Below are 24,594 nucleotides of genomic sequence, written 5' to 3'. Positions count from 1 at the left end.
TTAACAGCTGAAGATTTTTAACCTCTAATATACTGTTTTGATTTTTTAAAACTTTCAAGTTTAATTTTCCGTCCAGTGTTAGGGTTTCTTCTTGACCTGTTCTGCATTTCTGCTCTGCTGAATGTGACTAGATTTTATTATATCTCTAATACATAATTTATATATGAAATAAAGAATACAACTCACTAAGAAAAGCCTTGTCTTCAAATAATTTTCAAAGGCTTAACTCTTGTCAATATTGGGAAATGAAGAGTAACAGGGATGGAGAAAAATGTGACAGACCAGACTGGGATTCAAACCCTGGACCCCTGAATCTCTGGTCAAGTTCTCTACCAACTGGCCACTGGCATGGAACCCACCAGACTGCTACAGAGTGAAGCACTGTTCCATTAATATTTTTCAAATTAAATATTTTTATGGTTCTTTGTAAAATAGAGGGATATGCATCTTTAAGCTACCTTATATGGCCACTGTAATTATCAGAGTTGATTACCAAGAATATGGATTTTTCTCTGTTCTATGAAGTGCCAAATGTAGGCCCCATTTCCCATTGCAAGAGTGTTCCCTTTTCCCCAAAAGTTATGGTCAAGGTTAAAGTTTTTTGGAAGTGGGTCACACAGTAAGGCAAAGGTCAAAAAAAATTTACTCATTGAAAGATTTTTACACAATGAATACATATTTGAAGTATTATAGACCTAGCACCAACTATTCAAAAGTTATGGCCAAGGTTAAAGAGTTGCATTTCTTTCTAAAAGTGGATCAAACTCCGAGGTCAATGTCAAGAGGTCAAACTTGGTACTGCACAAAGAAAGTTCTTGTCACAAGGAAATACACTTGCGAAAAATAAAAGTCCGTAAAGCCCTATCCACTCAAAAGTTAGGGGCAAGGTTAAATTAAGTTTCGTAACTGTGACCTTGAACTTGCCAAAAACCTTGGTCAAGAAATGGAATGTCCTGTGGTCATAAGTAATCTTTTCATGAAAAATAGACATGCTATATTTCTTCATTTGATCCTTCTTCATTACCAAATTATAGCCCTAACAAGTTTGCAATTTTTCTGCCTTGTTGGAATGAATTTGGGTCAAGGTTATGTCACATGAATTTATTATCTTTGAGTTCTATGACTTAATATGCCTCTTTTATACATGTACTTGAAGTGTGTAATACATATCTAGCATCTTGTGAGTTCTACAGGATCAATAGTCATCTTTTATTCTTTGTTAACAAGTTCTCTTTTCCTTTAAAATTAGCTACCAAAGAAAGTTAGTCCCCTGCCTTTTGAAATAAAATGCAACTCATTCTTTGAAATAAAAACAATTTAATGATTGATGCTGCATAGTGTAAATGTTAAGTGAACTGTACAAACACTTTTCAGAACAAGAGCCAACATTACAATAGCTGAATTTAAACTTCAGTATGTAGAAAACTACTGATACATATATCAGAGCCTGGTTATCTGTTAAACAGGTGGGTTTTTGTATCTTCTCTATAACACTCCTTGCTTGAATTATTTTCCTGACAAATTTTGCATACAATTCTTCTATCACAATTTCACAATCCAGCACTATGTGGACATTGATAAACATAGAAACATTCCACTGTGTCCATATCACAATACATGTCTATCATGGAAGTTTCTCTTGTCATTAAAATTTACTTGAGGGTTGAGGTCCCCACTGTGCGCTTCTCAAGTTTTATATCTGGTACCTTCACAAATAATCCACCAGTAATAATCCACATTCCTCCGGGTCCACACCTCTTAAACAGTTGGTAACAATACCAGTTGTTTAGGGCATGCACAAGCCCAACTTCCGCTCTTTTGTTACTTTTCAGAAGATTGCAGTCTTTATTTTCTCTGTCATTCTGCTCTTGCTGCTTTTGTATCGCTCACAATCACTCTGATGTGACAGTAGCTGTTCATGTACAATGTACATGTACTTTCATTTTCATACAAATTATCTTAAGCATCAAAGACAATTATACCATTTAGGTTTTCTACATTCAGTCAGCAAGAATACTAAAAGTTGGATTTCTGTACTGAAGAGGAAGTATGTACATGAAAAAAATCAACAATAACAACAACTGATAAACTGTCTACAACTAAACAAAATAATAAAGGCTAAGAATAGAAAAAATAGAATCGAGTATAAAAGCTATAGTTCTACATAAATTTGAACAACAACAACAAACAAATCTGTTATTTACTTGTATATACACAAGACTCCTTCAAATAAAAACTTTTATTTACATGTACTTAAAGTTGGAAGGAAAAGATTGAGTTAAGGTATATACAGAATGAGAAAAAGAATAAAAATACAGAAATGATGACAGAACATTAAAATGTTGATAAATTTACAATAAAACATCCCGACGAATGCAGGGAGGCAATAAAATTCTACATTACATGGCGAGTAAATAAAATCTAAATTAACCAAACAGAATCTCCTTAATGTGATGAGAATGGTACTCAAGGACAGACAACTCTCACGTTTCAGAAAACAGGGCAGGTATGTCACTTTATCGTTATTCCAGTGAGAGGTCCCTAGAAGTAAAATTACATGTACATTAGATAAATATTCATTAATATTTATTACATGAAAAATTCTTTTATAATGAATGATATTTAATTCTGTTCTTACTAAGTACATTAAAAATATATCAATTTTTTCCTTCAAATTACAAAATGCAGTTATTATTTTGAAAAATACACATAGAAAAATATTTTGAAGGGATGAAAAGAGAAATGTGATGAGACAAAACAATAAGACCACACCAGGACAAAGACACATACACACAAACCACCGGACAAAGTGGACACTCACTCCTGGGAAAACTCCATGTTGTCAGAATAATCAAACATCTCGCTGTCCTGGCCGATGCCGGAGTCACTATTATAAGGGGCGGACACACTACAATCAAACAACATACAGGGGCAGTCAGAAATGACCCAGCCAAGGGACCCACAGCAATCAATGGCAAGGGGCATATGTCCCAGTAGGAAAGGCATTACCTTCTGTTTCAGAGTTTTTTTCCTTTTACAGAATGTGATTTTTCCAGGGAACGCATCTTTGCTAGCCAAGGGTTTCTGATACGCTACTCTCCTCATGAACCCTTGGCATACGGTGAAGTCAAAAGACGGGATTGTTTTCCGTCACGTGATCTCGAACGGTACGCACAGATTGCGTCATCAACAGAAATAAAGACACGTGTTTAAAAAAAATTAAATCAAAGTTTCTTTCAAGAATAATTAAGAAGCAATAATTGAGTTATGTTTATTATTTATAGTACAAATCTAAAGCTTCAATATAGATTCTTTAACACATATTTAGAAGATACTGGATGACACCATAGCTATTCATAGAATTGCATGGTATTTTATTTTTTTCATTTCAATTAAAGAGTTATCCCGAATGCAAATATCGTCATTTACAAAAAACAATTGCTGATTGGTCGACCGGGTGTGCCGAATCCCAATCAGAACTCGAGAAAAAAATCCCAATTTCTATCAACACCGTATGCCAAGGGTTCATGAGGAGAGTAGCGTATCAGAAACCCTTGGCTAGCAAAGATGCAGGGAACGTGGAAATACATGTAATTCCAATTAACAAATGTTTGGGTTGTGCATGTATTTAATTTTATTTTTTTCAAAAAAGTTGGAATTCTATCATTAAGAAAGGCATTTAAGAAAGAAAATATGTGTTGCCACAGTTGCATAATTTTTTAAAGTACATGTAATTGCCCTGTGAGATTTTACACATCCTTAAAATTACCCCCAGAATTATGGATATGAGAATCAAGAAAATGTGTATAGAAAACTAAAAATCAAAAGGTATGAGAAAATACATTTAAGAAAAATGGTGTTTTGTAACTGTCCGCAGAGAGAGAGGGATAAACAGACAAAGCTATAGAAAAGCTGAGCTGTTTCCAGAACCACCTGCAATTTAATGACACCAAACAAAACAAGCCACCCAGTCATGGCAAAAATCAAACTGCCAGCTTGTGGAAATAAATGTCAATGAAACAATAAAAATCATGATGTACAGATATTATTTTAATATATTTATCTGACAACAGTTTAAGTGCACAGCAATATGTACATAAATATTACAACACCAACTGAAAACTCTAGTCAATTTAGTAGATTAATTCCACATAGTGACATACCTGTATGCCCTGCAGGTGAAGAAAACAATTCTCTTCAGCTTCTTGTTGTAGAAAAAGTAGTTAAATGACCAAATGCTGCCTTCTTCTCCAAAAGGGTCTGAGATCAGGTCAGGATTGTAGCTGTAGGAATGAATCATACAAGCATCTTAAATCTAGGTAATATTAATATTATATTAAAAGTATGCATTTATTCTTTTATTGTATTATGTGTGTCTTGTATTAAAATACCCCACTTCTGGTGCTAGATTAAAAAGTTGATTAAAATTTTAATAATTTGTGTGTAAACAATAATTAACAAGTTACCTGTGAGTATTATTTACCTGTAGATTTCACAATCCTGGAGATTGATTTCCTCGTCAATTGCTGCCCATAAAGTTTGTTTCAATCCAGCGAACAAATCTCCAGCAGCGGCGTTCAGCTCTGTGTCTACTGTGTTCACAACCCACTACAATAACAAAACAACATTATATATAAACTATAAAAAAATCAATGCTTAACATTACATAATGATTTCACTGCTGCATCTCATCGGAAAGATACAATTTTGTGCAAATATTTACTGTTGTGTACATGTACTTAATAAACAATGACATCACTGAACATTATCAACATATAACATGAATTTTTCAACCAGTTTTTTTTTCAAATTTGAAAAGCAGTCTTTTTCATCCATTTTGGGAAAAATGGCCACATTTCTTGTGTATCTGGACATCTCTGATTTGGGATTATGAGAGATCATATTGACCACTTACTTCAATGCTTGGCTCCTTGCTAAACTCCTCACTTTTGGCATTGCTGAAGTCATAGTCTGGATTGAAGGAGGCATTCAGGGTAGAAATCAGGTAGAACAGTGTTTTGGTGGGAATGGTGTCACACAGATACCCCTCACTCTCCACGGAACCAAAACTCTTACTGTACGGCCTACAAAACAGTGTCCATAATATATTACACCAGCTCTCATGTAACTAAGTAAATTATATAATCTATATATAAAATAAGGTCATTCTGCTAATTTGATGCAGTTACAGATTTATCTTATTAAGTTCTATCCTGTTTCTGTATTAGATCTGGACAACTGCCATCTATGTCAATATCTAGATGCACATGGTGTGTCCTTATATGTGTTTACTTATTAATGAGAATTTAGGTTTACTTGGTTGGGCTGTGGGACAGGACTGTTTGGGGAGGGGATAGAGCCTGGAGGTCCAGCGGTCCCACACCCCCCTCCTGACTGATCAGCTTAAAAAGCTTCTTGTCATTCCCGGCCATCTTGCAAGAGTAACTCTCAATTCTGAAAAAAAAATAAATATTAACATATTAATGGGGTATTAAAAAGACAAATTAAATAAACTACTATCCTAGAAATTAGAATCAACATCCATGTAACATTATCATTGATGGTGCTTTTAAATAATTTCTAAGATCACTGTATTTTTATTGTACGTGTATAAACAATGATAAATAAGCCTGTGTTTGAGCATATTTTTTTTTTCCACAATGAACTAACTATAATAAAACACAGTCACATCAAAGAAGTCATCATCTCATTGACTCAAGCACTTCTTTTGTAGAGGTTTCATTATTAACTTTTTTATTTTAAATGATAGGTATTCAGGGGTAGAAACTCTACAGAATTGCAACTTGCAAATAATTGCGAGTACAAAAAAAGAACAAGCAAATTTCACTAGGGGAAAGTGTTGCTATTTCGGACGGGGGTGTTATTTCGGACAGTCAATAAAGAGCTTTATCACTTTTTCTCTTGTGTTATTTATTATGATATTAAAACTTACTTCTGTAGATAATACATTTACAAAATGGTTTACAAAAAAATCTTTGCGTGTGTCAGCTCAGGTGCGACTTGTTGCCATAAATAAATGACCTTCACCGACTGTGCTGTGGATGACGCTAATATCCGTCTACTTTCAGTTTGACAGGCAAAATGGTGCACGGTTGAGATAATTGGTTTTCTGCTAAAATTTACTTCTAAAAAATTATAAATGTGAATAAATTCCATTTAAATAATTATTTTCTTCAATATTTCATAAAGAATTATCTTGTAAATGGAAATAATTAACCGAAATTGAGGTGTCCGGAATTACAACACCTCTCTGAGAGACAGAAAACGTGACTAAAATTTGACCCATTACTGGCTTTAGACCTTTCATATATTTCGATAAACTTGCATTACTGACCATAACTTAGTTTTTTTTTTTTAATTTAAAAATATTTAAAACGAACTTTTAAAATGGTTGTGTTATTTCTTTTTCTTCATTTTTTTTTAAAAAGTGGGGAGTGGGGGGGGGGGGGGGGTGTGTTAAAGAGAGAGAGAAAGAGAGGGAAGATCGAATCTAAATCTGCCAGTGTAACATACCTGTACAGGTGTTCAGTGCTTAATATTTTAAAAGCCTTCTACTTACAAAGTTCACATAAATATAAATAAATGAAATTTACGTACCCCCTTTAATTATGCCATTCAATTTATTGTTTAAAAAAAATAAACAAACATGCAATGTAATGTAATTAAGATGTTCATTTGAAATGGGTTTCTCAGACACTATACATTTCTTAACGTATTACAGTTCTACAAAAATAAAAATGCCACCCCCAAATTAAATTTGAAAAAAAGCCGTCTGGAATTAAATATAAATTGAAAACGTACTTCGACCCATGGTTATACATGTTTGAATTTAACTGACCACAAGGTTCTGTAGATGTTATATACACTGTACTTGGTAGGGCTAGTCTACCTGGCAAAAGATATTCAGATGGGTTTTTTCTTTTGAAAACACCTCATTATCATTTTTTATTCCCCGATGTCAAGCAATATCTGACATTGAGAAAATATATACATATTTAGCATCTGAAGCGTGATTTATATCCTTCTTTTAAATGTCTTTTTTTTTTTTTCATTTTAAAACCCTAGAATTTTTTTTACCAGACTACGATATACTTAGTCTACTAGTCTTTGATGTAAAAAAAAAAATCAGTGTTCATATCGTTTTTTTTTATATAAATTTATTTTGGTTAAATAAAAAATCAACTGAAAGAAAAAAATTAAAAGAAAAACCCAAGAAACAAATGTGAAGAAAGTAATAAATGAAATAATTTTATTATATATCTGCATATCATATATGTGTTTGCTACACATATTTATCCTACATATTGTTCACGCTACTTATAATTTTTGCGGCAAATACAATTTTTTCTACTGAAAAGTGTTTATATTTTATTTCATACATCCCGACAAAAGCTAGTCAAAGTTCCCTGCTGTAATTAGCACGACCATCGTGTAATCTGTGCGACACAGCAGCAAGCATACCTTTTTTACCCACTGTCCGACATTGTAACACCCTGTGTCCGAAGTTACAACACCACTGTCCGAAGTTACAACCTCCTACCTGGTGCTGTTTAAATGCGTTTACTAATGATATTATCTCACGAAAAGAGCCGATGTACCACGAAAATAAGTAGCGGAAGGTTTTCTGCATCGAACGGTGTATAGCATGCCTATATTTAGCGGTAAATGCCAAGTATTTCCAAAAAAGCATTCTGAAGTGTCCGAAATATCAACACTTTCCCCTAGACTTCTTGCAATTTTCATATAAAAAAGGCTTTGTATATTTAGATAAATGGACTCTCAAGTTTTTTCGAGTTCACAAATTTCAAACTCGCAATTTGGATATTCTAAATTGGATTTTGCAAGTTGTATACAGTAAATTTTGAACGCTGGGTTTGCCTATCATAATGGGTAACCTTGTCCTTCTAAACAACCTACATTTCACTGAACACAGTCATGACAGTGAAACTTGGGTTGGGACATTGTAGGTTTACTAAATCTCCAAATCACTCAGTCTTATAGCTATGTCATACCTTCCTTCTATCCTGGAAGTCTCTAGCTGCATATTAAGAGCACTGTTGATTTGTTCAAATCTTGAATTTTCCAAGAGCTTCATTTTAAATATCGAGTGTCACAAAAAATAAAGAACTGTCAAAGGTAAACAAAGGGAAAGAACAAATTAAAACAAGGATAAAGAACGACTCGGAAGTCTAAAGTTTTTCAGAAAACTTTTAGGGTGTGAATAAAAAGAAATCCTCTTCAGTGAGTCTCTTTTGCTTGATGAGAAATTTTCAACTTTCATTGCATCAAAATCACAGAATGCTATATCCTCCATTGATGGCTGAATTATCGATAATCAAAATTAAAACGCGCAAATCACACGATCAAACAGTGATAATAATGCTGGAAGTTCTTTCTTTTTCCAACAAACCACAATGTCTGACTCACTAAAACAGAATTCAATCTCGAAAATCTACGTTTTGATCCACTCTCCTTCTTCCTTGAAAAATTATTTGTAAACTTGACCTACAAAAAAATGCACCCACAATGCAATGCGTTGATTTATATAATCCGTTTCTAAAAAGCGAAAGCTGACTTTTAACTCTGACGCATGCTTCGACGTGTTTTCCTAATTAGTAAGAATGTATAAAGATTAAATCAACAGATTTATTTTGTTGTTAACACATTTTTAACATACTTTTTACGCTAATTAAATCCTAACAGCCCGGTGTTTCATAACCATGATAACAGCCCAGTAAACAAGAGTAATATTTACCCTTGGGCTAGAAAAGTACATATTAATTTTTTACTTTTCTGCAATCATATGTTTATCATGTTCATGTCTGGGATGACAAAACTAATGACAATACAAAAAATAATATTGTAGAATGTTTTTTTTTTATCGCTACTATTCTCCTGCTAAAACATTTTATAGTTCAGTTGTAAATACATGTAGGTAAATCCGTAATCATGGTAACGAAAACTAATTAATCAGGACTTCGCTTCAATATCTCTGTTCTGAATTGTTGGTTTTCAAAGCATTTTTTGAGGGACTTAAGCAATTAGACTGGGGGAGGAGGGATGTATAGGCCACGTACAATACTAGGTCAAAGCACTACAGAGACCCTTATACTAATATATTACTGCCAGTATATATCTATGATATATAGTATATATGTCTCTGTAGTGCTTTGGTATTGTATTTTTTTATTGATCAATGAAAAATGCACAATTACTAAACGTTGGTAAATTCAGTTCTTTGTATATGCTGTCCTCCTTGACATATTTCATTTACTGATGAAATCTGCAACATGACTAGTTTTAAGAAAAAGCAGGTTATAGAGGGAGAATAATCATGTGTACCTTTTAAGATATAAAGTAGAAAAAAAAATCAACCATTGCCAATTTTAACTGACAGTTAAACACAGATCGAGTTCTTATACACAGACATGGGTTTTAGTATTTTCTATTAGAAAGTTGACGATCAACGTCTTAATTGTTTTTAGAAATAATTGAATCTGCAATTTGCAATTCCCTCCCAATAATACTACAAACATTACTTACTAGTATTTGGTTCTATTCTTATGCTGCAAAACTGTTTTAGGTTCATTTATCTACTAATATTAATAAATATATGAGACACAACATTGCCCGTATGGCAGATAATATGGAGGGTTGAAATTTCTCAAATGTTAGTCAAACTTCATGGTCAAGGTCAAAAGATTAAAAAAAAAATGTTGGTTTCCAATGGAAGGTCTTATATCATGCACGAATAAACTCGTGAAATATGAAAGCCCTAGTACTATCTGTTCAAAATTTATGGACAAGGATATACATGTATATATATATTTTTTGAAAATGGGTCAGACACTAAGGTCAAGGTCTAAAAGTAAAAAAAAAAATCTCCATGAAAAGGTCTTATATCACAATGAATATACAGAATAGAATAGAATACGAAGGAAGAAAGCAAAAGTATCAACATGTTCAAAAATTATGGCCAAGGTTAAAGTTTCGTAATTTTTTGCAAAAGTTGGTCAAACTACAAGGCCAGGGTCAAGAGGTCATATTTGTTGGTACCCGAAGAAAGGTCGATCTTGTCTCAAACCGGATATGAAAGCCATAACCCCAAACACTCTTGAAAGTTTTGGGCAAGATGATTATTGTTTTTGCAGACAAACAAACCAACAGTTTGACAGACAGATGGACAGACGGACATATACCTTGCAAAAACGAGAGCATAAAGCTAGTGAGTGAACAGAGGATCCCCAAACCTGCACTGGGGAAATCATTATCAAATCAAGATATAGACTATAGAAGGCAATTCTATGACACCTAATTTATCTCCAAACATTGAAGAGTTCAGCTGGAGGAGCAAAGACGTGACAAGAATCAAATAAATTTTCCTGGTGTGGATAATGGCCTTGACTTAAAGGTTTGTATGCCGTATTTATCTGTATAAGTAATAACTATACCATTACAAATTGCTGGCTAACATTATAGCAGTATGTCGTCATACTTGTACGGTAATTACCATACCACCTATGACTCACTGAATCCGAATTTTCTTGTCTCATTTTTAATATTTTTAGTTGTCATAAGTTATTGGATTTTTCATTCCAGATCTTTTAAGACTTTTAAGAGTAATGAAAAATGTAAAGTTTCTGTCTTCAGATTATGTTAAAGAATGAACTTTGTACCTACTTCCAAGAAGTAAACAGTGTTACTGTTAATATGAACTAGAGGTACTGTGAGCAATGAGCTCACTAAATGATACCCCCGCCTCCCATATATGAATATAATGGCAGTGTCCATGTTTTGCTCTGGAAAATCCAAAATATATGTCAGATCAAAAAGTAAAATAGGAGGTGCACAATGGCAATATGTAATAAAGATTCTCTGAAAGTTTTATTAAATTTCCTTCAGCAGTATGAGAGGAGTTGTGGATAAGAGATGGGTACCCCAAAGTGTAACAGATGGACGGACAAACGGACGGACATACCGATTACTATATACCCTTCCGCTTTTCAAGCTGGGGGTATAATAATAATTTTAAAGTAATGACAGCTTTCCAACTATCCATCAATAAAAAAAACCCCAAATGGTAATTATTCCTCAGGGTTCTACAGTTTTGATCCATGTTCCATAAAATGATGGTATTGTTATATGCTACTCCCACTGGGGGATTTAAAGGGGGGGGGGGCAGGGGGCCACCCCCACCCTTTGTGTCCAAAAAATACACAAAATTTGATGAATCAATGGTTTTTATGGTGTGGCTGAGAACCCCTACCCTCACCCAAACTGGTCCATCCCTTTCTAGATTTCGGGATCCACTACTGACACCATATTGTCACAGTGCATAGGAATATCAAGACTGTCCACTTCTATAAAGAGAAAAGCTACACCAATACCAGGATTCAGAATGAGATAAACTTCATCACCTTCCCAATTTAAGACCTTTTGATTGAATTTTGTAAAAAAAAAAAAAAATTATTACATTATTATAACAGTTGGGGGAAAATGTCAGTCATATTGGGATTGAACCTGGGACCTGCTTCTAACTGTGCGGATACTCTAACTGACTGAGCTACAGGACTTACACACCCTATCCCTGTTACACTCTTCCCCTTTTTCTCGAGGTTTTCTGTCTTGAAAAGCTCACCGAGTCTTTTCTAAACCACCAGTGAGCTTTATTGTTGGGCGCCAAATATAAAAGGTGGGGGAAAATGTTGGCCAGGGACTCGAACCTGGGACCTCTTGTTAACTATGCAGGATCTCTGTTAGAGATTCTTTAACCACTGAGATACTGGGCTTGTGTGCCCTTTCCCCATTAAACAATGAAGTGCATAGAAGCTTTGGGATTGCTAGTTTGTTTCATATGCATGTAGAGTAAGGTAACAAATTGTGTCCAATTTGTTCTTTGTTGTAAGGTGGAGCTTCATCTATCCCCCTACAAAATCAACTTGTATCAATAACCCCCCCCCCCCCCCCACCCCACACACACACACAAAATCAGCTTGTATCAATTTGCCAATAAAAATGGCTTTGAAAAGTAAGTAGCAGTGATAAAAATTTTGAAAAACATGTACATGTTAACATTCAAGCCTCGATGGGACTGATGAAGAACTTTAAGATATCTTAGTATGGGAGATACCAACAATACCATGGGTAAAATACTTCAAGAGGAATTCTTGTCTACTTTCTGACTAGATGTAATATTAAAAGTATATTTGCTTATGTGTCTTATGTATTTAGATGTAAAAGATTAAAGATTTAAAGATCTTATTTTTCTTTCCTTCTCATAATTATACCATTTTGTTTGAACAGGAATGATAAACTGAGTTTGAAATCTAGCATGGGCTATATTTTTTTCCAATTTTGCAGAATTGCAGTTTGTGAAAATAACTCCTTTTTCTGTTTCTTAAAATTACTGCAGAACATTTAATCTTTTGTAATAGAAGAAGGCATCACACGATTGACGGCAGTTATTTTTTTTTATTCTTAATGTTGAGGAAAAATATAAGGATCTTGACCTGACCTTGCTTCTAAATTAAAATATTCAACTTTAATCTAATCAATGGATAAGCTTTGGAAGCTCTTACTTGATACAGTAATTGTTTGTGACCCATGGGTGTGCCCTGACCCTGAACCAAACTGATTCAAGGTCACAAAAAAGGTATAAAATTCTATTTTTCTTAGCAACCTAGAACTTTTTGATGATCCTGAGGCCTAAGGTCATTTCACCAAGTTTAAAGTTACTAAAAACAAATGTAAAATATTTGAAATTCATGACAGGTCTAACATTTTCCAAAGAAGAAACATTGGATGTCAGTATTTCATCTAAAGATTACTTATGGTCAGAGGATTTGTCTTTTTTTTTTTAAAAATCAAGATCGTTCTGGCAACTATAAGGTCACATTCGCAAAATTTGAATGAGCACTTTAAAAAATTATTATGATAGCTTGCTCACAGTACATTTAGTATAATTGGAATTTAAAGGTAAGTATGGTTGATTTTTTTTTTTTTCGTAAGCAAATTCTTGTGAAATAGAGAAGACATAATATTTTCCTCAAAAAAGAAAAGCCACGTTATTTTATCAAGATAGTTTCTTACATTGAAGTTTATTCAACTCAGTGGTTTTTGCTATATATGGATGATCATTGGGTAAAATTTTTATACTTTAAGATGACAAAGTTAAGACAGAAAACATGTATAATGTAACTTTTGATCTCTTGCCAAGGTTGTAAAATAAATCTAGACCACATATATGATTTTTTGTTTACATAAAAGTTTTATGTTAATTTTTCAAAGGACAGAATTTTTCAATTATGTATATATTTACATGTATGGTTTATTTATATATACACTAAGTATTTAAATTGAGTGTTGGCTATTTTGATCCAGGAAGTTAAAATGCCGTTTACTTTTTAATGCTCTATGAGAAGGCTGTAAAGAGTCAGTTATTAAAACGACAGGATGATGAGATGATTTTGATTGAGCTCTTTCTTGGCTTTAAATGGAAAATCCAATACCTGTTTTACTAAATGCGTCAACAGGTAGTGTGACTACTCGTGAGGCATGTCTTGATTAAGAAATACACGTATCATGGAGCAATCACCAGCTGAACAGGTGGATACCCACCTGAGTCTTGGACAGCTAAGTGGTAGAGAGATTCTTTGTGTGACTACCTGTGAGATTTATGTTCCTCTCCCCGAGGTGAATCAGGTGGGGCAGGGGACACTGGAGAAGGTCAGAAAGGGGGACAAGCTTCTCCACCCACACGGAGGTCTGTGTGACTTGTACCTCCTGACTTCTCCTCAAGATTCCAACATAAAATCTCTAGCTATGGACTTCTATAGTTCTGAGCAATCGGTACTCTCCCGAAAAAAGGATGCTATTATAAATGTTTTTTGCAAGGATTATTTTTAGCAAAAATTTTCTTCATGAACAATTTTTTTTCCAGATTAAACTGTCTATCACATTGAACAACATTACTAAAGATACTCTAAGGGTGTTTATCAGAAGCGACTCATGGTTTGAGTTCTGGAGTCACCTTGGCAACCGGAATCACAATACAACCATTAAGTTGTGCCAGGATGATGAACACTGGAAAGATTTCTCTTCTCTTCTAAAGGAACGGGTCAGCTTCCTTAAAGAGTGTTTCAGAACCAAGGGAAATCCTAATCAAGGTGTGTATCGCAAACTCAGGTACATTTCATTGAAGCAGGTCCATCATGTAAAAACACAAAAATATATAGTACAAAAAATTAACAGTTATATTTGTATTTATATTCAGACAAGATAAGTAAAAATTAATTCTAGAATTTTCTAAGTTTAGTTGGATTGCTTGAATTGCAGAGCATATGTACTACAGGTAATGTTAGGTTACAAAACAAAGACCACCTTATTGTAGTTTGACAAACAGAAGAATGATGCATGTAATAAATTCCATGATATTATATAGTCCTTGGCTTATGTGTACTTGGTCACTGAAGTTAAGTGCATTGAACAGCCTTGTAAATAACATTTTGAATGAAGAAGAGATTTATTAGAGATTCCATGCTTTTAAGAACTGGGAAGTTAATCAAAAATTTAGAATTATGATGTTTTCTTTTGTAGTGTTTGAACTTGTTGCATTTCAGTCTAAGAGGACTGCAAGCACCAAATCTAAGCAAGAGTCTAATAAAAGTGAACCACCAAAAGAAAAAATACAGGGCACAGATACATCAGAATTGGAGGAAAAGGGTGTTATATATAGATTTCAGAAACAGTCCGACAGTGATTTATATCAGAAAGACAAGGAAGATAAAATTCTTCATAGAACACAGTCCCAGGGGGAAATCCCTGAGAAGGATAGTTCTAATATTTCACCTCCAAATACTCAAGGAGTTCTAGTCTCTCGTCCAGTAAAGAGAAGTGAGTCAGAAACTGATGTGTTTGAACCTCCGTTTTCTCCTGCCAATTTTAAATTAATAGACACTAAATCAAAATTATTTGGCAATCTTCTCCTGCAAGAAAATAAAATAGAATCCAAGAGCAATGATTTAGAATCAACAGTAAAACCAAACAGCGTTGAAGCTGCCAAATATTTGAGTGTTTTTCAGCCTCAGCATGTGCCTTCTCCTCAGTCTTTGAAGGCTGAGATAGAAAGAGATTCCAGTATTTATGAAAGTGAAAGTGGTGATTATGAAGACATGATGGACCAAGAGAAAGCCATTCAGAGACTAGTAGAGTTGCTGCAGGCAGCCATTAATTCAAATGATAAAGAGGCTGCAGCAAAGCATGCTGGGAGTTTAGCAGTCAGTGCTGCCAAGGTGACCATTACATTAGATAGCAGTAGTCTGAAGAACCCTAAAGACAAAGAATTCAGGTAACTAGGCAGATTTCTAAGGGCACACTGTAGTACATCCAAAATCATGCTAATGATATAAATTTAAAATGTGCATTCTTGTGGAAAAAGGAATTTTTCTATTAACTTGATTAAGGAGACTTGTATATAAAAAAGGCAATGTAATTCAATGCAATTTTAGTTGTTTTTTTTTTTTATATTTCTGTAAAATTCTTTTGCAATTGCTACTGTCGACATTAAAATCATCTTGTTTGTTAAATTCCTTCCTGACTAATGAATTTGAATTACAATTGAGCTACAGGACAGAAAGGCAATCAAAACATGCACCTTTAGTTGCTATGATGTAAAATAGTTCTAATATTCTGAATTCGGGAACCTATTCTGTATATTAAGTTAAACTATGTTCTGTGAAAAGATGGTTTGATCGATTGTTTCTCAACATCCTCCTATCCAGAGGGTCCACTGAGTTAAAAGAGAAAAAATTTTACAGTAAAATTTGTCTTATCTGGTCACCAGTGGTTTTAAAGAAAATATTTCACGTACATGCAGTTATTGATAGTGGTAACCTTAACATGGTTGACTGTACTGAGATGTGTGCATGCTTCATTTTACAGCATTAAAGTGTACGTAGAAGACAGGGAAGCCTCGGGAGGATGTATAACTCTGAATGTCAAACCCTCAGACACAGTCAAGGACCTCAAGCTCAGGGTTCGTATTACAAGATTCACTTATGTACTGTTCTTCATTTATTAAACAATTCAAAAACTTTATAGGTACACTTAAAAAGTCCTTCTCTTTAGCATTTTTTGTTTAAATTTAGGTTTAAAGAACACATACGAAATTGTATTTTTTTTGCATAAAATGCAAATGTGTTTGAATTATGATGAATAGTTATTAATTTTTCTTTTTTTTGCAAATTCACAGCTGTAGGATACATTGAAATTATTATTAATTTTTTTTACTGTGAACAGATGTGTTTGAAGCACAGTTTTCCAATGGAGGTCCAGAAGTGGATCATAGGGAAGCGTATCCCCCCCGACACTGAGACCCTCCAGAAGGCTCGAGTGAGTCAAGGTCAGGCAGTCTATTTATATCTCATCTCACCCAAATCTGTGGGACTGACCAAGGAGAAATTTATGGAGGACCGACAAAAAATGCTTCATAACCAGCGTGAGTCTTGTTTTGTACAGAACCACGAATATAGTCATGTTTATGTGTACATTAATGTGAGTTATCAAGGTATTTTTACAGTATCCTGTAAACCAACTATCCTTTGCATAATCTTTTATTTGCAGCTCATTAATTTGGGATCAATCTTTCATGATAAATTGTAAGGACTGAGGAAGTGTTCTCTTCAAATACAAAGTAAACTCAATACAGTGTAGTTTGTGATGTTTAATATTCCTGAGTCAAAGTAGGTCGTGAAAACTGACGGATATTTCTCGCATGCAAATAAAAGATGATTTACAGTATTTTGCAAATAGTTGACTGAAGAATTATCTTACTTTTTCTGATTTCATTGACAAATTTTCAATGCTCGTAGCATAAATGTACATGTATGTGGCAAGTTTTTAATTTTTTTTGTTTTTTCAGCTCCAAATGTTCAGTATCAAAAGCAGGGACCCACAAACTTTGCTGAGAGTGGATGTAAGAATACATATATAGAATATTAGATATTTTATCCTTGGATATGAATATTTTTCGGGAATGAGACAAGATTTGTAAATTATTCGTAAGTGCAAAAAACATAGTTTCAAAAATAAAATAAATTCCCTATCCAACTGTAAAATATCTTTTTATTTCATTTTTTTTTTACTTTCCTTTAAGTATTACAGTTGAGAGATGCTATAGCTAAGCTGTTGCTAGATTGAACATTTTAAAATTAAAACAGATATTAAAAACAATTCTGAGAACTTTGGCAATTTTAGACCATGTGAGAATTGTTATTTACTGCTGTGAAGTGCTGTCTTAAAACGAAGTATTTTCTTTCTAGCAGTCTTAATTACAAAATCTCAAGTATTTATTTGGGCCTCTTTTCATGTTTCAAGTGCCCAATAGTATTCTCTGGTCTATCTGTGAAAACTTTATATGACCATACAGGTTTATATTATTACATGGTTAAAAGACAGAGGAAGATAACCATAGATTTTTTTTTTAAAAAGTCACTTGTTGAAATGGTAAAAGCTTGTAATCAATTACATGTATATGACCAATATTGACCATTGTGATGCAATAAGTGAAGCATTTTGAAATTATACAGATAAAACCATATTAAGGGATCCTGTATGAATGTCTTAATTCTTTAATTATATATGTAAGACTCCAAAGTCCGATGGTGACGCCAAAGTCCGATGGTCTCGCCAAACCCCGATGGTCTGTGCCAAATCCCGATGGTTTGTTGTCGGTACGGACGCCAAAGTCCGATGGCTTGTTTCCTATGAGACACGTTGCGCTAAAGTGCGATGGTCTGACATGCCAAAGTCCGATGGTGTGGAGAAACAATTAACGTTTATGACGTCACAATAATTGGAAGTCATTCACTGATGCCGTTGTCCTGCATTCAAAAGCCAAATTTTCTGAATTGGTCCTCGCATACAATTTTACTGATTTTGCTTATTACTTGCACCTTCCAAAGATATTAAGGTTAGTTCTTGCACACCACTCGACTGATTAGGGATAGTCTTTGCTTCGCACTATCCCAAGAGATTAAGGGTTAGCCTTCGCACACTAGTCGAGTGATTAAGTTTAGTCTTGCATCCACCCAAGATATCTAGGTTATAGTTGTTACACACTTTTTGAACGATTAGGATTAGTTTTGCGTGTATCTGAGAGATTAGGGTTAGTTTTCACATAATGATACTTATTTATTTAAAACCTTGGCCTGGCACGGCGTTGAGGTTTGGCGCAGTAGTACTATGACGTCATAAACGTTAATTGTTTTCCACAAAATCGGATTTTGGCGTGTCAAACCATCGGGGATTGGCGTGTCAGACCATCGGACTTTGGCGTGACCATCGGACTTTGGAGTCCCATCACACTTTGGAGTCCTTTTTATCTAAGTTAAAATTGCCCCTAATGCAAAAAACAAAAACAAAATCAAAGTTTCATAACCCCCAATGTAAAAAAAAAGTTTGTTTTATGTACAGCTTACATTCCAATGGGTACCCCTGTGACTCCTCAGACCCCCCACAGTGCCCTACCCCCCTCCGGACAGAGATCTGAGCCTTACAGCAGCAGTTCTACAGGGGGAGGCCTGACCCCCAACCCTTGCCAGCAGGGTCAGATACAGCAGCAGAAGTCCAGGGATGGTGCCGGTAAACCGAAGGCCTCTCCCCAGGTCATCAGGGAGGGGTCAGTAGAGGGGTTTGAAGTGATTCCACCCACAGCTGTCCTGAGGGGAATCCCCCAACCTCAAAACAAACAGGAGACCAAAATTCAGGTAATTCCAGTATCAAGCACTAGGAAAGACATTCACTAAATAATATTTTCATATTGTTTAATATGGCTGTACGTTTAAAAATAAATACCGAATAATTCATTGTACTGATCATGGCTTTTCATTTTGTTTTGGAAAATCAAGCTCAATTTTGAGTGAGGCATTTTCTTCAACTGGACTAAATATTTCCCAGTGTTTTTCTTTAAGTATTACTTCCAAATATGTTTAGGAAGCATATATTACAAAACATTCCTTCGATAACTTAGGTTTCATTATGAATTGAATTTTATAAACAAATGCTAAAAGAAAATAAAGTCAGTTCAATTTATCAAATTTTGAGGTCTTTGAAAGTTCATCATAAAAGATGTAAATATCATTATATTTAACCACAACGGGACTCAAAATCAGTTCGCTATATCCGTAAATTTGTTATATCAGAGTTCATTATAACCGTAAAAATGATTTGTAAAGAATTGTGCCGGGGACCCAGAAAAACTTCGCTATATCTGTGAATTCATTATATCTGTGTTCGTACTAAACAAGTTTTACTGTAGTGTATTTTATAATGAATGAAAAGGCTCATGCATTTATGCAGTCAACAAGTTTAAAGAACTTCTTGCTGCTTTGAATTATATGTGTACATAACTATTTGTCATAACCATTTTTTTCCTTTCTAAATTAGGCTGGCTGGGTTTGCCCTGCCTGTACTTATATTAACCAGCCAACACGGCCAGGTTGTGAGATTTGTGCCACAAACCGACCACTGGACTATCAAGTGCCTGAAGGATACAGAATGACCAAAGAAGAGGAGGAGAGGATCCAGAGGGAGCGTGAGCAGGAAGAACAAACTCAAAGGGTAGGTTTTAAAGAAAGGGTGTAATTATATACAGGGTAGTTAAACTCATGAATTCTTAATTCAGGTACATTGTATATGTTACAAGATTATCTTTAATGCATGAATTATATTCAGATGTTTATCTGGCACAGCCCGTAACACAGAATACATACAAATGCAGACTGACACATCACATAGATGATCTGTATTTTTTGTAATTTGCTGAAAATACATGAAATTATTAAAGGAATTGGCCCATTTTTTTCTGTGTCATTTCTGCATCATGCAGTAATTATACACCTTGTTCAGGCTTTTCTCTTTGACACTTTTCCAGGCCAGCGTGAACAGAGGTCAGGAGAGGGGTCCAAGAGAAAATACTGACGAGGAGTATTATGGTGACCTTGGGGAGCGAGACCTGGCAGCCATCTTGGAATTGAATGAAAACTTAAACAGGGCCAGAATTAGGTCCCCTACAGAGAATGCCCTCACCCCACCCCATGGGCCACCCCCTGACCCTCATTTGATGGACCTTGGAAATGTCCATAGAGGATCAATGGACAATTTACAGTTTCCTCTGGACAATAGACATATAGACTGGAATGAAGAACATATATAAAATAATATACATGTCTAGGATGGAGGGGGAATATGAAGAAATTAATTTCATATTTCAGTATCAGTCATTTGAATTGCAGTTTGAATGAAATCATTAACACAAAGTTACAATTATACAAGTATTCACATGTATGTTCTTTGTTTTATGAATTATGTAATTATGTACTAGTATCTTCAAAAATGTTTTTGTCAAAGCAAAGATCTACAAGGGAACAATAAAATCTTATTCTATGTAAGTGTCATATTTTTGAAAATAGAAATACCATAAGAGAAAATATACCTAGGGAATTGAAACCCATGTACAGTATACCACCTATCCAAAAAGAGTTGAATTTCAACAGATACCGGTAACTGTTAACAAGTATTTCCACTGATTCAGAATCTAAAAGATGGTAAGACATTTATTTGGTGGAATGTCACATATTGAAGAGGATGTTCTGTACATTAGATCCATATAGAAAACAAGATGTGTTTGTGAAACACTGATGCACCCATTAGGCAGCTTATGCTGAGGTTTGAATCTTCTCTGTAAAATATGAAAGGCAGTCCTAGTTCTAACTGTTCAAAAGTTGTGGCCAAAATTAAAGTTTTTAAAAAGTAGGTCAAACTCTAATGTCAAGTTCAAAATATTTATACCCACTGAAAGGCCTTGTCACAATGAATATACATTAGAAGTATGAAAGCCCTTGCTCCAGCTGTTTAAAAGTTATGACCAAGATTAAAGTGTGGTATTTTTTGTAAAAGAATGTCAGACTCCAAGGTCAAGAGGTCAAATTTGGTGGTACCCAAAGCAAGGTGTTGTAACAAGGAAAAATACCTGTGAAATATAGCCCACTCACTTAAAAGTTGTGGGCAAGGTTAAAGTATTTGCAGACAAGCAAACAGCTAGACAGACATGGACAGACAGACAGGGCAAAAACTACCGGTATATAAAAACTACATGTATAACAAGTCCAATGACTGTTCTACTGTGCATGCAATGTACATGTATTATTTCTGATTTAACTGAAACAAATCCCACTCTCTTCCTTATAATCAAGTTTTACTGTAAATTCTTTGTTTTATTCCTGATTTAATTGAAACAAATCCCACTTTCTTCCTTATAATCAAGTTTTACTGTAAATTGTTTGTATTACATGTATTCCTGATTTACCTGAACAAGTCCCCATGTATTCTTTATAACCAGATTTTACTGTACATTGTACATACAGTATTATTTCTGATGTAGCTGGAACAGGAGCGAGAGGACCTGGAGAGGAGGCTCAGACAGGAGAATTTTGAGATTTTGATGAAAGCTGAGGACAGCAGTCTGATTGGTAACTCTCAATCCTTCCAGTGTCCCATCTGTTTTGATGACATCTCACCAGGAAATGGGGTCATTCTCAGGGAATGTCTTCACACATTCTGCAGGTAAAATACTCCTCACATTAGGTTTGAGAAACAGCAATTAAGTCCCACAATTTTTTCACTGACTAAGGAATAAATTTCTATATACCGGTTTTATAGATGGCACAGTCTTTGATCGTATATTTTGATGAGGTTTCAACAGGGAGATTTTTTAGTGTATTTTACGAGGTTTCTATTTTTGGTGATACAGGGATATTTTTTACCGTAATCTGACAAGGTTTCTATTTTTACAGGGACTGCCTACAGGGGGCGGTGGTACACAGTGAGGAGGCAGATCTCCGCTGTCCGTATCAGGATGACCACTACGCTTGTAATGCCTCCCTTCAGGATAGAGAAATTAAAGCGGTCAGTATATCTGTTAAAAAATTTACTTTATACAGTTACCTGTATAATTAAATTACCATTAAAATGATTGAATGCATTGCCTTATAGATCATAATAAACAAAAAAAAGGCTGTAAATAAATAAAACTCTAAAGCTTTGATGAGTAGTGTGTGGCTAAATGAAATGATGGAAATTACAATGTACACATTTCTATGCAATGACACTGTGAACATAAATATTTTTGTGTTATTGTCATTTGACCTTGACAGCTGGTGGAGGCCAGTGTGTACGAGAAGCACCTCCAGCGGAGCCTGGTGACGGCCGAGAGTCAGGAACAGAACAGTTTCCACTGTAAAACTAACGACTGTCCTGGCTGGTGTATCTACGAGGACCTCGTCAACTTCTTCAAGTGCCCGGTCTGTAACAAGGAGAACTGCCTGACCTGTAAGGCGATACATGAGGGCATGAACTGTAAGGAATACCAGGAGGACCTGAGGATCCGATCCTCCAACGACAAGGCCGCCAAGCAAACCAATAAAATGCTCAAGGTAACCACAGCACTCTGTCTTCTGTTTGTGATGTCATTCAATTCTTGGTAAATAATGCATTAAACAGTCCCCGGTTGTAGAAATAATAAAACATATTTTATAACATATGCTCATCATATATGGTGTATTTTCTAGGCCCTTTGTAAAAAAAGGTTAAAACTACAGTTTACCATGATTCTTTTTTAGGATCTGCTGAAGAAAGGAGATGCCATGAAGTGTCCTAAGTGTGAAGTGGTGGTACAGAAAAAGGATGGGTGTGACTGGATAAAATGCTCCATCTGTAAAACAGAAATCTGCTGGGTCACTAAGGGGCCAAGATGGGGACCTCTGGTAAACATCCTACGTTGTTATAGCATATTTAAAATTCTTTGTTAAAGTTTCAAACTTCTCTGATAATAGAATATAAAATTATTGAATCTGTTACAAAATACATGTGGAAATCTGTGGTAAATAAAAATTGTTTACTGTAGGGTGTGGGCGATATTAGTGGTGGATGCAGATGTCGAGTAGAAGGGAAGCCGTGCCATGAGAACTGTAACAATTGTCATTAGGCTTAAGTCAGTAGAAGGGAGGCCGTGCCATGAGAACTGTAACAATTGTCATTAGGCTTAAGTCAGTAGAAGGGAAGCTGTGCCATGAGAACTGTAACAATTGTCATTAGGCTTAAGTCAGTAGAAGGGAAGCCGTGCCATGAGAACTGTTACAATTGTCATTAGGCTTAAGTCAGTAGAAGGGAAGCTGTGCCATGAGAACTGTAACAATTGTCATTAGGCTTAAGTCAGTAGAAGGGAAGCCGTGCCATGAGAACTGTAACAATTGTCATTAGGCTTAAGTCAGTAGAAGAGAAGCTGTGCCATGAGAACTGTAACAACTGTCATTAAGCTTAAGTCAGTAGAAGGGAAGCTGTGCCATGAGAACTGTAACAACTGTCATTAAGCTTAAGTCAGTAGAAGGGAAGCTGTGCCATGAGAACTGTAACAATTGTCATTAGGCTTAAGTCAGTAGAAGGGAAGCTGTGCCATGAGAACTGTAACAACTGTCATTAAGCTTAAGTCAGTAGAAGGGAAGCTGTGCCATGAGAACTGTAACAACTGTCATTAAGCTTAAATCAGTAGAAGGGAAGCTGTGCCATGAGAACTGTAACAATTGTCATTAAGCTTAAATCAGTAGAAGGGAAGCCGTGCCATGAGAACTGTAACAATTGTCATTATAGGCTTAAGCCAGTAGAAGGGAAGCTGTGCCATGAGAACTGTAACAACTGTCATTAGGCAAAAGTCACTGGAAGGGAAAGCTTATTATTATATCAGCAATAACAGCCACCATTTAATAGCAATTCAGCAGCTGGAGATTTGCAAGTTCTGTTTGAAACAGCTTACTGAAAGATGGAGTCGGAGTATTATACATGTATGTCTATCTGGCTTCCAGTGCAAGCTTTTATATCATTTTCATATTTTAGAAAAATACAGGGCTTAATTTGTATTGAAACTGTACCTTGTTCTTTTGGAGGAGATGTTATAAAGATCCATCGTATTATCGGTACATTTCATGTTTTTAAAAAATGGCAATAGTTACAGAGCAATACATATATCACGTGGCAGCATCATGCATTATATAGCCAATGGCAGTCCATATATTTTTACTGAAGGTTTTGTAATATATCATTTTTTTTTTATATGTGCATTCTGGTACAGGTAGTGCTTCATCAATGACTTGTATTTTCAGGTATTAATGCCATCTGTTTCATTTTGCTAAAGAATTAAACAGTATACATACAATGAACAATGATTATAATCTAGGTATTGCTCACTCCATAAACAAGATGTCCTTACATTTTCTGTTAGGTCTACTGGTCGTAGGTTACAAATCTTTATGCATCAGTCTTGTGTCTAGTACTTTTGTCTATATGACTGTAAGCATTTTTGCAACATTTTTTTTATACCCCCCGCAAACGAAGTTTGGGGGGGTAAATAGGAATCACCTTGTCTGTCTGTCCGTCTGTCTGTGCAATCGTGTCCGGTCCATATCTTTCTTACAGAGGGACTTAAGAATCTACTACTCCATACAAAGATTGCCCATGACCTAA

The 24,594-nt window shown here is 35.0% G+C and overlaps 2 protein-coding genes and 1 long non-coding RNA gene across 7 annotated transcripts; 1 reads left to right on the top strand and 2 right to left on the bottom strand.

Moving 5' to 3' along the window:
- Positions 1 to 1,297: 1,297 nt before the first annotated feature.
- Positions 1,298 to 8,544, bottom strand: LOC134254011 (repressor of RNA polymerase III transcription MAF1 homolog). 3 transcript variants are annotated; one of them, XM_062736583.1, is made up of 7 exons: positions 8,034 to 8,544; positions 5,317 to 5,454; positions 4,916 to 5,084; positions 4,484 to 4,608; positions 4,164 to 4,283; positions 2,791 to 2,908; positions 1,298 to 2,541 (listed from the first exon to the last, which is right to left on the bottom strand). In XM_062736583.1, exons 1-6 carry the CDS (start codon positions 8,114 to 8,116, stop codon positions 2,818 to 2,820), a joined length of 726 nt encoding a protein of 241 aa, XP_062592567.1. In that variant the 5' UTR covers positions 8,117 to 8,544; the 3' UTR covers positions 1,298 to 2,541; positions 2,791 to 2,817. The 3 variants fall into 3 exon arrangements, with proteins under 3 accessions (XP_062592567.1, XP_062592566.1, XP_062592568.1); XM_062736582.1 differs by having other exon boundaries at positions 2,822 to 2,908; XM_062736584.1 differs by lacking the exon at positions 2,791 to 2,908.
- Positions 8,545 to 13,441: 4,897 nt separating this feature from the next.
- LOC134254008 (ranBP-type and C3HC4-type zinc finger-containing protein 1-like) lies at positions 13,442 to 23,373 on the top strand. Of its 3 annotated transcripts, none has more exons than XM_062736578.1 (13): positions 13,442 to 13,869; positions 13,961 to 14,186; positions 14,617 to 15,367; positions 15,961 to 16,054; positions 16,318 to 16,516; positions 16,940 to 16,993; positions 18,493 to 18,785; positions 19,465 to 19,638; positions 21,461 to 21,642; positions 21,873 to 21,984; positions 22,233 to 22,511; positions 22,698 to 22,841; positions 22,982 to 23,373. In XM_062736578.1, the coding sequence occupies exons 1-13, from the start codon at positions 13,603 to 13,605 to the stop codon at positions 23,060 to 23,062; spliced, it is 2,856 nt and encodes a 951-aa protein (XP_062592562.1). In that variant the 5' UTR covers positions 13,442 to 13,602; the 3' UTR covers positions 23,063 to 23,373. The 3 variants fall into 3 exon arrangements, with proteins under 3 accessions (XP_062592562.1, XP_062592563.1, XP_062592564.1); XM_062736579.1 differs by having other exon boundaries at positions 13,443 to 13,626; XM_062736580.1 differs by lacking the exons at positions 21,461 to 21,642; positions 21,873 to 21,984; positions 22,233 to 22,511; positions 22,698 to 22,841; positions 22,982 to 23,373 and adding an exon at positions 19,952 to 20,463 and having other exon boundaries at positions 13,443 to 13,869.
- On the bottom strand, positions 22,992 to 23,837 carry LOC134254009 (uncharacterized). Its single transcript, XR_009989221.1, has 4 exons — positions 23,650 to 23,837; positions 23,265 to 23,318; positions 23,155 to 23,208; positions 22,992 to 23,098 (listed from the first exon to the last, which is right to left on the bottom strand). It is a non-coding gene; the product is annotated as an uncharacterized LOC134254009 (long non-coding RNA).
- Between the last annotated feature and the right edge of the window lie 757 nt (positions 23,838 to 24,594).

Source organism: Saccostrea cucullata, unplaced genomic scaffold (genome assembly GCF_032062105.1).
Source record: "Saccostrea cucullata isolate Sc308-1 unplaced genomic scaffold, CSIRO_AGI_Scuc_v1 ctg1202, whole genome shotgun sequence".
NCBI lineage: Eukaryota > Metazoa > Mollusca > Bivalvia > Ostreida > Ostreidae > Saccostrea > Saccostrea cuccullata.
The sequence above is the reverse complement of the archived record's forward strand: the minus strand, read 5'-3'. Positions and strand labels throughout refer to the sequence as shown.

Excerpts from the sequence above, each read along its gene's own strand:
- LOC134254008 (XM_062736578.1), top strand. The coding sequence starts at position 13,603 with ATGGAGCAATCACCAGCTGAACAGGTGGATACCCACCTGAGTCTTGGA. Across the intron at positions 16,055-16,317 it reads TCAAGGACCTCAAGCTCAGG|ATGTGTTTGAAGCACAGTTT; the intron begins GTTCGTATTACA and ends TACTGTGAACAG. Across the intron at positions 22,512-22,697 it reads AAACCAATAAAATGCTCAAG|GATCTGCTGAAGAAAGGAGA; the intron begins GTAACCACAGCA and ends ATTCTTTTTTAG.
- LOC134254011 (XM_062736582.1), bottom strand. The coding sequence starts at position 8,116 with ATGAAGCTCTTGGAAAATTCAAGATTTGAACAAATCAACAGTGCTCTT. Across the intron at positions 4,284-4,483 it reads CAGGATTGTGAAATCTACAG|CTACAATCCTGACCTGATCT; the intron begins GTAAATAATACT and ends TCATTCCTACAG. Across the intron at positions 2,909-4,163 it reads TTCACCTGCAGGGCATACAG|TGTGTCCGCCCCTTATAATA; the intron begins GTATGTCACTAT and ends GTTTGATTGTAG.